The sequence below is a fragment of the Ambystoma mexicanum genome, chromosome 2q (genome assembly GCF_040938575.1).
Source record: "Ambystoma mexicanum isolate Mex_15411 chromosome 2q, UKY_AmexF1_1, whole genome shotgun sequence".
Taxonomy (NCBI): domain Eukaryota; kingdom Metazoa; phylum Chordata; class Amphibia; order Caudata; family Ambystomatidae; genus Ambystoma; species Ambystoma mexicanum.
In genome coordinates this window covers 651522690-651537178 of record NC_090924.1, presented here as the reverse complement: position 1 = coordinate 651537178, position 14489 = coordinate 651522690, and the positions used below count along the sequence as shown (strand labels likewise).

At 47.2% G+C, this 14489-nt stretch overlaps 2 protein-coding genes across 3 annotated transcripts in view; one reads left to right on the top strand and one right to left on the bottom strand.

Moving 5' to 3' along the window:
• The window catches only part of NUBP1 (NUBP iron-sulfur cluster assembly factor 1, cytosolic), a 339483-nt gene extending 331442 nt beyond the window's left edge, over positions 1–8041 (top strand). For both annotated transcript variants that reach the window (XM_069647833.1, XM_069647831.1), the window contains one exon: positions 7148–8041. In XM_069647833.1, the coding sequence (XP_069503934.1) occupies positions 7148–7200 (53 nt within the window). In that variant the 3' untranslated portion in view covers positions 7201–8041. The remainder of the gene's footprint in view (positions 1–7147) is intronic.
• Positions 7794–14489, bottom strand: part of TVP23A (trans-golgi network vesicle protein 23 homolog A) — a 512460-nt gene continuing 505764 nt past the window's right edge. Inside the window, exon 7 of the mRNA XM_069647835.1 lies at positions 7794–8101. Coding sequence (XP_069503936.1) covers positions 8093–8101 — 9 coding nt within the window. The 3' untranslated portion in view covers positions 7794–8092. The remainder of the gene's footprint in view (positions 8102–14489) is intronic.

Below are 14489 nucleotides of genomic sequence, written 5' to 3'. Positions count from 1 at the left end.
GGGTGGGAGACGCCAGTCTGCGGGAGACATCGGCGCTCATAGCACTGGGCGGAAGCTATGGCGCAGACTGTGGAAGATGGTAGGAAAACAGGACCTGCACTCTACCAATATACCCCTGATGGCAATCGGCGGGAGGAAATGGGGGGGGGGGGGGTCGTAGCTTCAGGCTCCACCTGGAACCAAATGGGATAATTACCTTGGTAGACTAAGACGGCGCATGGGTGGGCTTCCCTGAATTGACAGAGATAAAGACATTCCCAGAGTCCATTTCTTGGCATACCACAGACTGATTAACACAGCTGAGGACAGATGGCCAGGACTGAAGAATGGCGTGGAGGACACCATGCTGGGCGCATTTTATGACTTGGCAGAAGGAGGACGTGTGATCTCAAGGCTCTATGCAATATTAGATACACTTGGCACGCCAGAACTCCAGGTAAGAGCCAAGTGGGGGGACGATGTTGGGCGACTCTTCACATCATGGGCCAAAGTACTGATATATAGACTATACGTCACACCCAAGGCATATATGTCCCCATATGCCATCTCGCAGTTTCCGGTAGCAGGTGAGCAAAGATGCCCTAGATGTCCAAGCGACACGGCAGTTATGCTACACATGTTTTGGTCATGCCCGGTGATCGGGACCTTTTGGCAAAATATAGCGGGCAGAATCACAAGGGGAGAAATCAACATGCTGGAGTGGCCACCTGAGGCATGCCTGCTGGAAATGTTTCCACGGCGGTGTACGGAAGCACACCTAACCAAGATGAAAGACCTCATCTGCGTCTTGACCAAACATAGGCTTGCACTATCATGGGAGTCGGCAGAGGGCCCCTGATTAGTCACGGTGGGAAGACGAAATGGGCAGAGGCTGAGACAGTAGTGTAGCATAGGCCAGGGGACAAAAGGAGGTCCGTAATTACATGGCGGCATGGAACACACTAGTCCAAATGATGTTGCAACTGAGGCCGACAGGCCACCCTGAACTGAGGAGACCCCTGAACAGAAGACAAGGCGAGGCAGAGGGACTGGGGGAGGGCGGGATGAAGGGTTAGGGGGTCGGAGGGGCGGGACAGGGAGACGTGCAAAGTTGATTTGTATTTGGTTACAAAGCTGAAGACTAACAAGACATTGCCGGGAACAACTGGGGCTCTGAGGGTTTGGAGGTGGGTGCCAGGGATAAGCACCAGAAGACTGGCAATAATTATCACAAAGTCACTGGCTAAACACTGGGCGATTTGACAATTCACGAGAACACAGTGTAAGATGAATGTTTACTTCCTACTGTTTTTTATTCCTTATTGCTTTCTAATACCTATTGTCTGGTTGCTGAAATGCAATAACAAAGTAAAAAATAAATAGGGCAGTGCTACAGAGATTCATCTAGCTTCCATTCCCTCATCGGCTGGGTACTTTGCTTTGGGAGTCTATCAAGATGAGGCATCTGTGGGAGAATGCAATCCATTGAAGGAGAAATTGCTTACTGGTAATGTTCTTTCGAAGGGATTGTGTCCTCCGACGTATTCCACATCTGTGACATTTAATGTCCACAGCTGTGCACATTACATGTCATAGATGTGGAATACGTCAGAGGAACATCCCATCGAAAGAACGTTACCAGTTTGGTAAGTAACTTTTTCGGTTGTGGATACTTCTCATTCCTTAAGTACGGCGGCAGACATCACATCTACAGTGGCACGGTCAACACACAAGGTGATAGACTCATCGAGCTGCACTATGCCCCCTATCAACATTTTCTGAGCTACTAACGCTGGATAGGATATCTAACAAAATGAGGAATCTGTGGGAGAAGAATCCATAGAAAGAACATTACCAGTATGTACTTTCTCCATCAGTGTTTAGGGCATTGGCTAGGTCCTGAGGAAACCAGTTGTTGTAATATGTAGGCCTTATTAGTTGTCTTACCCCAGATACTGCCTGGCAGTACCTTTCCTATTAGCAGAATGTTCTAAACGGCTTGCATTCACCAAAACGCAAATGGGTGCCCAGATCCCTGCACCCCGCCCTACCAGACCGCCTGCTTCCCTAGCTGCACATGCGTCAAGTCACTCACTATACTGTCTTCTCTTTGCTGCGCCATAGGACGCAGTGGAAGGCTCTTGAGCTCAGGCCTTTCAACTCCAGCTGGCGGCCATGACAGCTCTCAGTATGCTTTATCGCCTTTTTAAAGATGCCCACAATATCACAACACATGAAATGTCAACACAGTAGATCGTATACAGTGTGCCGCTCCTAATTAGTGTTCCTATTCTGGTGCATATGCCTCTAATCGGGAAAATATTTTCTCAAAAAACTATTAGTGGCTTTTTGCCCCATGGGGGTTTTTGTTGAGTATTTTGACATCATCAGAAGCCATTCCGCAGATCTAGGCTTTTTTAGCCAAAGGATGGGTGGGTGAATCATTGGGACTCTTGGTCTAGACCACTCGATAATTACATTTCTGTATCTCATGACCTCAACATATATTTTTCAGTCCCAATTGACAATGCTTGTTCCTCATGACGGTCTACAAAAAAATATAGAATATAAAAAAAGTTAGTATGTGAAAGGGTGCAGAGAACAATTATTCTTGAAGCTGCTAAAAAATGGGAATTTGTTGTGTTTAATAAAATTCTGCAAACTTAAAGAAAATAAGTAGCAGTCGACTAAATAATTTTGCTGCCTGAAAGAAAAACTGCATCAGCCTTTTGTAAAAATGTGCATTTCGAGGGGATTGGTTCCTCTGACGTATTCCACAGGTAATCACCACAGCTGTGCTGCTTCTGAAAATTCAGAACATTTTCGGCATCTTAAGTCCTGCGTCGATGACGTCGATACGCTGTCCTCGAGGGCCTCTGTCGAGCCGACATCACCGGATGTTCTAAGTAGGACGCACGACGCCCGTAGCCTCAGTTCCGTTTTTTCTGCGAACGTGTTAGCTTCGGAGATCTTGGCGCGCCTCGGTTCTTCTGAATACTTCTATCGGTTCTTCGAACTTGTTTGTGAAGATATCATGTCTTCGTCGTCTTCTACCCCATGGCCGGGTTTCAAGAAGTGTTGTGACTGCGGTTCCAAGATGTCGCTGACGGACCTGCACAACGCCTGCCTCTGGTGCCTCAGTGAGTACCACGCCACGGATGATTGTGACGATTGCCAGTCGTTGACATCGAAGGCCTTGCGGGAGCGGAAGAAGAAGCTTTCTGTCGGTAGTGTGTCCAAGCCCCGAAAGTCGAAATCTGCAGGGCTTTGGACCGACGATTCGAGAGGCGACTCTCCACGTCGTTGGCGTAAGTCCAGGGGATCTCAGCCCCAGAGTGGGTCCTCCCATTCCTCTCCCTCTTCGAGGCAATCGCGGAAGCGCCATCACCAGTCGCCTTCCTTGTCCGAGGACTCTGCCCGTCGGCAGGTTGCTTGTCCCAACAAGCATTCTTCTCCTGCGGAATGGGATACATTTCGTACGGAGATGATGGTGATTTTCCAATTGCAGGGCTCCGTTCCGTCCGCGCCTTTGAAAGAAGACGGCAGGGAACGTGCTAGGACCAACGCTCGTATGCCTTTGGGCTTGGGCGGTCGGTGCGATCATCGGGAGCCTTCGAGGTCCCGATCGGACAAGGTGGATCGCTCTAGCCATGCCCGCTCCAGGTCCAGGTCCTCGACGCCCACGAGACCGGTGGATCCTGTGAGGTCTTTATAAGAAGACGTCGACGCCATCAGCGCCATGTCCGTCGAGGGACTCTCTCGAGGCTTCGCCTCCGAGGAAGTCATCGACGCCGAGGCCGTCGAAGGACACGCTCGAAGCTCCGCCCTTGAGGCCTGTGTCGAAGCCATCAGCGCAACACTCGACGTCGACGCCAAATCCGTTTATTGTGGAGGCTTCACCGGAGGTACCCTGTGTGTCGGTGGAAACTCTGAGGAAGGCCCTGAAGAAGTCAGTAAGGCCTGTATTTGAGCCTTTTTCTGTGCGCTCTTCCAGGGACTTGTTCCAGCCTCTGGATTATATTTCTGAGGTGGAGGAAGGGTCTGAGGAAGGTTTGGTACCTGATGATGAGGTTCCTGACGACCTATTATCTGGTCATTGCCAGTTGGAAGACCTGCGTCAGTCTTTGCACGACGCCAGTTGTCTTGATATCTCCCCGGAGGTTGAGTTTGGCAGGCCTGAGCCTGGTACGCATGCTGACTCTTCGTCACCCTCGACATGAGGCGCCTTTACTGAGTACTTGGGGTGGTCTGCGCCACCAGCAGATTTTCTGCAGGATGACCTGACGGATATCTTGGACCAAGGTCCACCAACTGACCCAGTACTGCCATTCCATATGGCCTTGCAAAGAAGGGTGGCGGCGGCTTGGACTGCTCCAGAGAGTCTCCCGGCAGTGGGTAAGTCGTTGCCGAAAATGTACCGCCCAGCCAGTGGCGACCCCGGCTACTTGTCCATGCACCCTACTCCGGAGAGTTGGGTGGTGCAGGCAGCTACGGCCCCAGCAAAACAGGCGTCGTACTCTACCATCCCTCCTGATGGGGACGACAAACGTTTTGACGGTTGGGCGAAGAAAGTCTTTTCTTCAGGGGGTGTGGCTTTGAAAGTCGCCAACTCTGTGTGTGCCTTAGCACTTTTCACTCGCACTCTGTGGAATTGTTTCATTAGCGGCTGAACATATTCCCGAAGGGGAGGAACGGGATGGCTTTCTTGCCCTTGTACAGGATCACAAGGATGCCATGTGTGAATTCATTCAATCGGGTCTGGACGTGACAGACTGTGTCAGCCGGTCCATGGCGGCGAGCACCGTGATGCGCAGATTTGCGTGGTTGCGGAAGTCGGGGTTTGCTCCTGATGTACAAGCCCGACTTCTCAACATGCCCTTTGATGGTGAACATCTTTTTGGCAGCAAGGCTGACAAGAGCCTTGAGAGGTTGCAGACCTCGAAGGCTGCAGCAAAGTCGTTGAGTGCTGCAGTCCGCCAACCTCTGCCTTTTCGTCCTAGGGGACACCAATGGAGGGGAGGTTCCTTTCGATACTACTCTACCTTTGGTAGATCGAGGGGAGCTGCAAGTCAAAGGGGCCAACGTAGGAGTACCAGAGGTGGAAAACAGGGTACTCGAGGTGCCAAGGCCGCTCGGGCAGTTGCCTCTTTGCCCTCAGGCACTGCCGCTTCAGCTCAGTCATGAGGCCATGTCCCATGGTTCGCCGGTTGGGGGAAAGCTGGCGCAGCTTCTTGTAGAATGGCGTCACGACAATCCACCAGGGAATCTCTGGTTGAAGAGTCTGGATCCGCTCCTTGCGCAGGAAATCAAATCCCTGCTGCAGAAAGACGCCATAGAACTGGTGCCTGTAGCGGAGAGGAACAAGGGAAGGCATTCCCCATATTTTTTGATCCCGAAGAAAGAGGGATTGAGACCCATCATGGACGTGGTTTGAACAAGCTCCTCAGGAAGGACAAGTTCAAGATGGTTACTCTTTCTCAAGTCCTCGAGGCCCTTCAACTTCAGGACTGGTTGGTGTCTCTAGACCTCAAGGACGCTTACTTTCATGTGCCGATTCATCCCAAGCACAAGAAGTACCTGAGGTTCGCGGTTGGCGACTTGCACTTTCAGTTTTGGGTCCTGCCGTTCGGATTGACCTCTGCCCCGAGGGTCTTCACCAAGCTCATGGTGGTGGTGGCAGCGTATCTCAGGAAAGGGGGGATTCATGTCTACCCCTCCCTGGATGATTGGTTGATCAGGGCGCGCTCTCCTGAGCAAGTCCTGGATCATCTGTCGGTCACCTGCCGCTCCCTTCACAGGCTGGGCTTCTCCCTCAACTTGAAGTCCCACTTTACACCTACCCAGCGGCTCCAGTACATATCAGAGCAGTGCTCGACACGTCCCTGGGGCTGTTTTTCCCTCCCCAGGTGAGGGTGCCTCACATTCTGTTGATGGTGCACAAGTTTCAACCTGCTCAGTGTCTCCCGGCGTACGAGTTCTTGAGGTTTCTCGGCCTTGTGGCATCCTGCATTCTTCTGATGCCAGAGGCCAGGTTGCGGATGAGATCTCTGCAATGAGCTCTCAAGCTCCAGTGGTCGCAGTCCTCCGGCAGGATGTCGGACCCCTGTTCAGGTGCCGCCCTCGGTCGCCCAGGATCTTCTGTGGTGGGCCGTCGAAGGCAATCTGATGAAGGGGGCTCAATGTTGGCTACCCTGGCCGGAGGTAACGATCGTGACGGACGCGTCCCTCACGGGATGGGAAGCTCATGCCAACGAGTTGACAGTCAGCGGTCGTTGGTCTCCGTCAGAGTCCAGACTCCATATCAATCTGTTGGAGCTGAGGGCCATCAGGCTAGACCTGAAGGCTTTTCTGCCGTCCGTGCTGGGGAAGAATGCCCTGATTCTGACGGACAACACAGTGGCCATGCACTACCTCAACAAAAAGGGGAGGGGGCAGGGTCTCTCCCTCTGCGCAGAGAGGCGATGCAGCTCTGGTTCTGGGCCATCCAGCAGGAAATTTCGATCTCAGCAGTTCATCTGGCTGGAGACGAAAACGCGGTGGCGGACGCTCTGAGCAGGCAGAGCACGGTCTCTCACGAGTGGGAGCTGGCTCAGGAGATTTTTCCTGGAGATCTTCGCCCTTTGGGGGGCTCAACAAGTGGATCTCTTTGCCACAAGTGTCAACCGGAAGTGTGAAAGATTCTGCTCGTGGGAATTTCCTCCAAGAGGATCCACATCGTTACCTCCCAGCCTGCCCCTCTATAGAATTTCTTATGCGTTTGCAGCTTCTGTTTTCGCAAGGCTTTCTGTAGTTTTACTGGCAGAAGATTGGTGCCACACGTTCTGGGAAAAAACTACAACTGAGGCGTCCTACTTATAACATCCGGTGACGTCGGCTCGATGGAGGCCCTTGAGGACAGCGTATCGACATCGACGTAGAAAATTTTCCAAAGCAGCACAGGTTTGGTGATTACCTATCATAGATGTGTGAATACGTCATTGGAACATCCCATCAAAAGAACGTTAGCAGGTAAGAAAGTAACTTGTTCTTTTGTAGTGTTAAACAGTACTTGAAAGTAAAGTTTTGTTTTCGTGTTAATGTGCCCGATTGATCGGATTACACGATAAAACCAATTGTCTGTTGGAGGGTGCTTGAAAAGATTCATTAACATTTGTTTCCAACTTAACAGAAATTCAAGAACACTGTGATATGCTGTATCGAGAGTGTAACCAGAAGGTGTAACCAAGTCCGTCACAACATGGCTGAAAAATGTGCAATCAATATAGAGTTCACGTTTTAGATCTGGCATTATGGATTGATTTGGAGGTTATTTCATTAAAATCATATCCCGCAGAAACATACAGCTTGAAGCACTTTGAGTAAGGATATGCGCCTTGTTAAAATGTGCAGCACTGGCCCACAGTATGGTGGCACATCAGACCTGGAGCAGGAAAGGCAACAACAGAAGTACTGTTCAAATGTGACTACCTAGTCTGTAGCAAACACGTTTCCTCGATTTGCAGTGTCATTAGGCACTTACCTGTGCAGATTTGGGGTAATAGTTATTGTGCTGCTGCGACCCCCCCTTATGCCGCGTAAAAAAGGTACGTAAGACATTGCAAAAGTTGCTTCTATATACAAACTGACTCAAATGCAATACCAATTTTGAGCATATTATTTTAAGTAAATCAAGTCGTTGTCATAAAAGCTGAACATTTAGCAATCTTAAGGAAACAAAGAATGGTAATCCACGTGTAGGACTGTTTGATTTCACTTTGATTTACTATTTTACCAAGCAAGTGAGAATGCTGTGCAAATAAGCTTTACACATTGGCTGCAGAGGTGTGCAATAACTTTATTTAAAAAAAATCCTTGTATTAAATAATTACAACTGAATGTATGTAATGTAGATATTCAAAACGTAAACAAAGTAAAGGTAAGGCACTGCCATTTGTAAGAACCATGCCGTTTTTATAAATACTCTTCCTGTTGAGGAATGCTGCTCAGGAGGCGTCTTGATTTATATTGACCTTTTCATGCTTTGTTTGTGACTGACAAATAAATAATTTGAAATATTTTGTAATATGTTGTACAGCATTGGTCTTTCTTCACTGGGCATGGCTTTCCTGGTGGTCTACAGGGTCTAAAAAGTAAAAAAATAAATATATTATTATTGAATTGAAATGACTTCGTGTCAACAAACTAAAAAACGATTTTCAAGTCATGTTTTTTAATACTGTTCTTTTATTTCAAATATTTATTTTACAGGATACACCTCACTGCTTTGCAGGGAGCCAGTATGGAATTCTTGGTTGTAGAGAGCTTGGGATGATTAACTTAATTCAGCACCTGCCAAACTGTTTCAAGCTTCTTAGTTTTGTTGAGGAGTTTGTTCTGCAGGCACAGGCTTACCTCCCTCACCTGTTTGGTGCACCAGGAAACATGTGGCAAAGAATATTCCTTGCCCAACCATGGTTGAGGTCGAAGGTGCGCAGCTGTACCCACCCACAACAGCTCTTTTGCTGCTCCAAACTTTTATTGAGGGTGTTCTTACTTTCACTGAAGTAAGCACAATTCAATCAATGTTTTGCCACCCAGACCTCTGTAATTTATACTACTCAATCACACTCGGACACAAAAATTTACTCCACAGGGCTAGCCAGCCATCTGGAAAAATGTTGCCATCGCAGGTTGACACTTCTTAACAGCCCTTTGACACAATCAGGAAAATAATCCATATACTGGACACTAAAACATGTTTCTCAAGGGAAGCAGCCATAATCTTTAGATGTTCACTAGGCTTTAGACAGGGTGGAATGGCACTTTGACTGGCACCATGAAGCAGATAGGTTTCGGGGCGGACTTCCAGAAACGGATACTTTGCAGTGCCAACCTCTAGGATCCACATAAATGATCACCATTCTCATCTTTTCCAGCAAACGAGAGGCACCGGTCTAGTATTATCCCCCTCCCCATCACCTCTTTTTGCCCTCGTCCTGGAGCCCTTTGCATGGAGAATTAGAAACAATGATAGCATTAAAGGTGTCACATGGAGCGATCTGAAAATAGAGCTGTGGATGTTCAGAGTTCTGTTTTGATTAATCTAGCAGACCCCAGACTTCTCTTGGTGGCCTAACAACGAAAATGGAGCTGCTCCTCTTCAGTCCCTGGTTTTAAGGTGAATCTCCAGAAATGGGAGATCCTTGCTCCGACCACTTCTCTACTTATTCAAAAGTAATTGTAGGAAACATTCCTTGTGAAGTGGAATACGAAAAGCATCATTTACTTGAGGATTCAGATACCTAAAGCGATTAATGACCTCCATGGTGCTAACTTACAAAAGCTATTTAATGAAATGACGAGACTGGCTCAATTGGCAACAAGACACTGGCCTCATTACGAGTCTGGCGGTAACCCTGCCGGTGCTACCAGCGGGTTGCTGCCAGACCTGTAAATATTTACTGGCACCTGACTTCCCGGTGCCACCGGGAGATTACAACCCTGGTTGCCTGGAAAGTCAGGTGCCGGTAAAATGTAAGTCCCCAGTCCCATGGGACTCTATGGGAGTGGGGACAGAGAATCACCGGCAGCGTTGCTAACAGTGCCGGTGCTTCCGTGACTGGTCTGCCTACCGTAGCCGCTCTGCCCGGCAGGGTCAGACTGGTCTGGCACGGCGGCTCCGGCAGGCAGATCTATAATATGCCGGTCCAGAAACAACAGTGCCAGTAAGCTTAATGGCACCCTTGTTTCCGGCAAGCCAAGTTTGTAATGAGGCACACTGTCTTTTGACTCAAAGCAGTCCCTGAGTTTCTCTATCTGTGCCCTTCTTGCAAAGCTCACAAATACAGGCTTGTATAAAATCCAGCAAATGTTGATGAGATTTATTTGGAACAATAAACGCAAAAGGATCGCACAAAATGTGTTCCAGAGATCATAGTTCGAAGATAGGGTGCATTATACTGTCAAGTGTCACATCAAATTATATCTCCATTGCATAGTATGAATGGTGAAAACTTGCTTGTGCTATGGCAGCAGGTACGTGGGGGATAAAAATCTGATGCCAAATTAATTGTACTTGAATCCATATACAAGTCTACTTTGAGGACCCGGGATGATCTGGCTGTGAGACCGGAACTGACAAACTTTCCCTTTCCCTATATGCCAATTCATTGAAAGCCAATGTTTGAGAACAATTTCAGTAATTGTTTATTTATAAAGCGCATACACACAGGTGGAGTGCTTCAAAGCGCTTCAAGGCTGGAAGGGAACAAGGCCTTGAAGTTTCCGAATGATCAAACAAAAAACTAGCATAGTAGGCCCGACAGCATTATTTCTAGTGCAAGTGCATGAAGTCTTACAGTTGCGAACGAGCTAGGGCAGGGGTATAAAAAAAGGGGGAGGGGGGCAACAGGACAAACAAACTGGTCCTAGTACATTTGAGGTCAAGCATGCGTACAGACAGAGGTGCGAGGAAGGGGGTGGGGGGAAACAAACAAGTCCAGTCCTACTGGGCTAAGTGCAGAGAGGTTGCCCCGCTCATGGAGCGGAAGCTGAAAGTGCAATAATGCTGAACATAGTGTGGCGGCCAGGAGGCAAGTGCAAAAGACTAGCAGGGGAGCATGGGACCTGCAAGGCTCTAAAGGTGAACCAGGCAACCAGTAGCAAAAACTGAACAGCGTGAGGGAGTGGAGGAGGGTGGAGGAAAAAGAAAGGAGATTAGCAGGGGAGAGGGAGAAAGAAGGAGGAAGGTCTTGAGGAGTTTCCGGAACCTAAGGTGCTCCGGCTCAACATGAAGAGAAACAGGGAGGCTGTTCGAGAGGGAGGCACCTGCAGAGGATAAAGATCTGCCCCCAAATCTCTTTTTGTGAAAACGGCACACCCGCAGAGAGTTGGAGGAAGACGAGCAGAGGACTCTAGAGGGGGAGTATTTAGCAAGAGAGTGTTGTAGATAGTGTGGGCCCCAGCCCTGGCCCCAGAAAGCTTTGTGGATTATGCAGAGGGTCTTGAACTTTATCCTTGCAGCCAGTGAAGGAATTTAGCGCCAGAGAGATGTGGTTCCTGGGCTTGAGGCCAAGGATAAGTCATGCGGTTCTGTTTTGGATGAGTTTTAGAGAACGGAGAGTAGAAGTAGGAAGATTGAGAAAGAGGCTGTTGTAACAGTCCAGCCTAGAGAGAACCATGCCTCTCAAGGTGGTGAGCCTCTGGGGGAAGGTGAGGAAAGGTAGAATACCTCTGCAGTTGGTAGTGGGACTTTTTGTAGATGTCCGAGATGTGGGAAGAGAAGGAGAGTGGAGTCGAAGATGACCCATAGATTATATTGCCTGGAGCGAGGGCGATTACATTAATCTCAGATGTATTTGAATATGGACTCATAAGATCCTTTAAGAGCTGTAATAAAACTTTCAACTGGGGAGAGTCTGAATGATTACACTACCTATTACTTAGACACTGCTCAATGACCCACAAACAAGGCGGCAGTGACAAGAAAAAGCCTCTGAGCAGTCAGACTTCATGAATGGCCTAAGGCTCTCGTTGCAGAGATGCCTTATTCAGCCAGGAAGCAGTACCACCTGCAAGTATGTAGAGGGCTGGGATAAGGGCTTATTAATACCTATCAAGGAAAAAGAATGGAAGATCACTGGGATGGACATAAATAAATCAGTATGTCATGCATGAGGAAGTGTATTTTAAACTAATCTACAAGTGGTACTTCACTCGTTTACCTCTAGGAAACAAATTGTCCCAGTGATGGATAAAGAGTTGGGGTATGGGCACCCTATATGGTGGACGTGACCGAACACTGAAAGGTTCTGGGATGATGTCAATAAAGACATTTGATAATGGGGACTTCAATCCCCTGGGACCTGCACTGCCCATGCAACCTCATGTGGACACTAAGGTTGAGCCAGGAAGTGGAGTTCGAATCACAGACAATTCATTTCACTATGCAGTTAGTGAAATATTATTTTTGAAGAAATGGATGTGGTTGAATAGAAGAACACCACGAGGAATGTCAACACTGGGGAACCTTGTAGTGTTTCAAGAGCTCCAATAGTAAATTTAACCGACTAGGAAATGGATCCTTTTTTTTGTGATTTTTGTTTTGCCACTTGCTGTGATAATCACATTAAGCTGAAGACAACGAAATAAAGGATATAATGCTTTGCTGTGCACGTACTGTAAGGTGAAAGGTTGGCATTACGTTTTAGGGGGAGGGCTTTCTTCTGAAGAGCGATGTTTTAAGAGTACCTTCTGATGTTTTGCTGTCTTCGTGTTTTATGCTGTCCGATGCAATGAGAAAATAGAAGGGAGCCGCGTTAGGAACAGATTAGTGCTTTTTGTTGCCCCACAAAGACCCCCATGAATGCCTTGGAGCTATAATTGTTTATCTCGCAAACGGCAGAAACGCTAGAGTGTCTACCTAGTTTTATTGTAATATGATATGATATGTGTGTGACTGATTAACCGCAACATATCCTCTCAATCCATCTGCAACCATTTTGGATAAAATACATTAATTTGATTGAGACATTAAATGTATGGAATGATACTAGAACAGTCGCATTACCCACACGATGCATAAACTTTTGAAGTAAATACTTTGAGTAACAGGAGTGTCTCACTTAATGCCACACTATATTGATAGTCTTTATTTGTTCTGTGCTTTAGTCAACAATAACATATTTTATAACTAGTACAAGTGGTGAGAGCTTATTAACAAACAGCTAGGAGGATTCTTATTATTTCTTAATGCACTTTAAGTTACGTTCTTTCGATATAGCAGTGGTGTTTCGGATTAACTGTTCCACTTTCACCATCAATAACAGGGTTGTTAGGATAAAGACCAGATTCCGTGTTTGTTGACACACTTTAATAAGACATTGACAGTCAAATTGGTGATAGCCCCAAAGTGCGGCTGAGCTGAGGTCCCCCAATTTACTGATGTTGTGGTCGAAAATGTGGGCAATTGAGGCAATCTCATTAATTACACATAATGTCCACAGCCAAACCGTCCGAATCCCAGGAGCTCTGGACACCCCTTGTTGCATTTCTGTCGCATTGGGAGCACGACTTTACCACCCTGTCGGATTACGAGCACTGCACTTATTCCATATCTGAAGTGGCCTTGATGCATGTGACTATGCTTGTGAAGGTTTCCAAAAGTGATTAAATGGATGGGAGTGTTAGCAGATTAAAATTGCTTTAGCCATGTTTAGGGCACAACACTGTGTGGTACAATCCAAAAACCAAGGTGGCAAAACAGGAAGAAATAGAGACGAGACCTATTCGGATACGTATTGCTGACTGATGCCTCAAGCAGTCTCACAACACTTTAAGAACACCTGGGAGATCGGACTCTTTGCCCAAACGCTTTGGTAGTCTGGAGTGCTGCTACAAATGATATCGAATATAAGACAATTTGTCATAAAATGGAACTCTAAACAATAAGAACAGCTTGTCCCAACTGCAAACACCTACTCTCAGTTTAACAACAGATTGACACTAAATTGCCAGTATAGGCCTTACTCTCCAATAATACTCCAGACTCTCCACAGCTTCCTTCCCCAAGTAACTGACTTATCTCTCAATCTACCATCAACCTTACACCCTAAATTGCTTCATTTACTGCCACCACTCCACCTCTGAGGAGCCAGGTCATAGCATGGTCAGCCACTTAGCCAACCACATCTCACACCCTCCAAGCCAGCTCCCTCAGTGAAAGAGTGCTATCATCTAATAGGTCATGGTTCTTCCCCTCTGGATAAAGCTTACACCTAAGGGTCACAGCCACAAACAAACGACCATACAGGTACATTCAGTCTGCATGCAACACTACAGGTTTCGCACCTGCCTCCCACTTCATCACCATTAAACCCTGACCACTTTCCTTGCACATCCACATGCAACAAGGCAGTCAAATGATAGAGGTCCAGTGTACTGATTAGTTTATATTACATTACAAGCTGTTATTGTATGATTGACTAGGTAGGGTGACTGTTGGGTTGAAAAGTGAAAACTACAATGTAGAGATATGAACAGTTGTGTGCTCATTAATACAAAGCTTATTGTTGGATGCAGTATTTCTTGATCTGCCCATCTTAAAACTTCATGAACTAAAATGTGACCTCCCCTTTGAGAGGTTTTCAATTTATTTTCAGATTTGGCAATTAGGTGGTGCATAATCGCCACTTCGAAGCCGTAACTATTGCAGTGGCGTGCAGCTAGACGTGAGATGGGATCTGAGGGGCTCACAGCTTGTGTTTGGTTATTTACCCACCTGTTGACTTGCCAATGCTAATCCCCATGGACATTGCCACCCACTACCGGCCCCTCTACCCACACAAAACACGTCGTCTTAGAATCTCCTTAAGCTAGCTTTATCAAGCAGTAATATCAATTTGTGTGTTGTAAGTGGCTGCGTTATTTCAAAGCACTCTTGAGAGTTAATGTCTTAATTGCAGTTGTAAATGCATTACTGGTGTAATGAACATGTCTATTACCAAGTGTGTCTTCTGCCAGTTGATTTATAG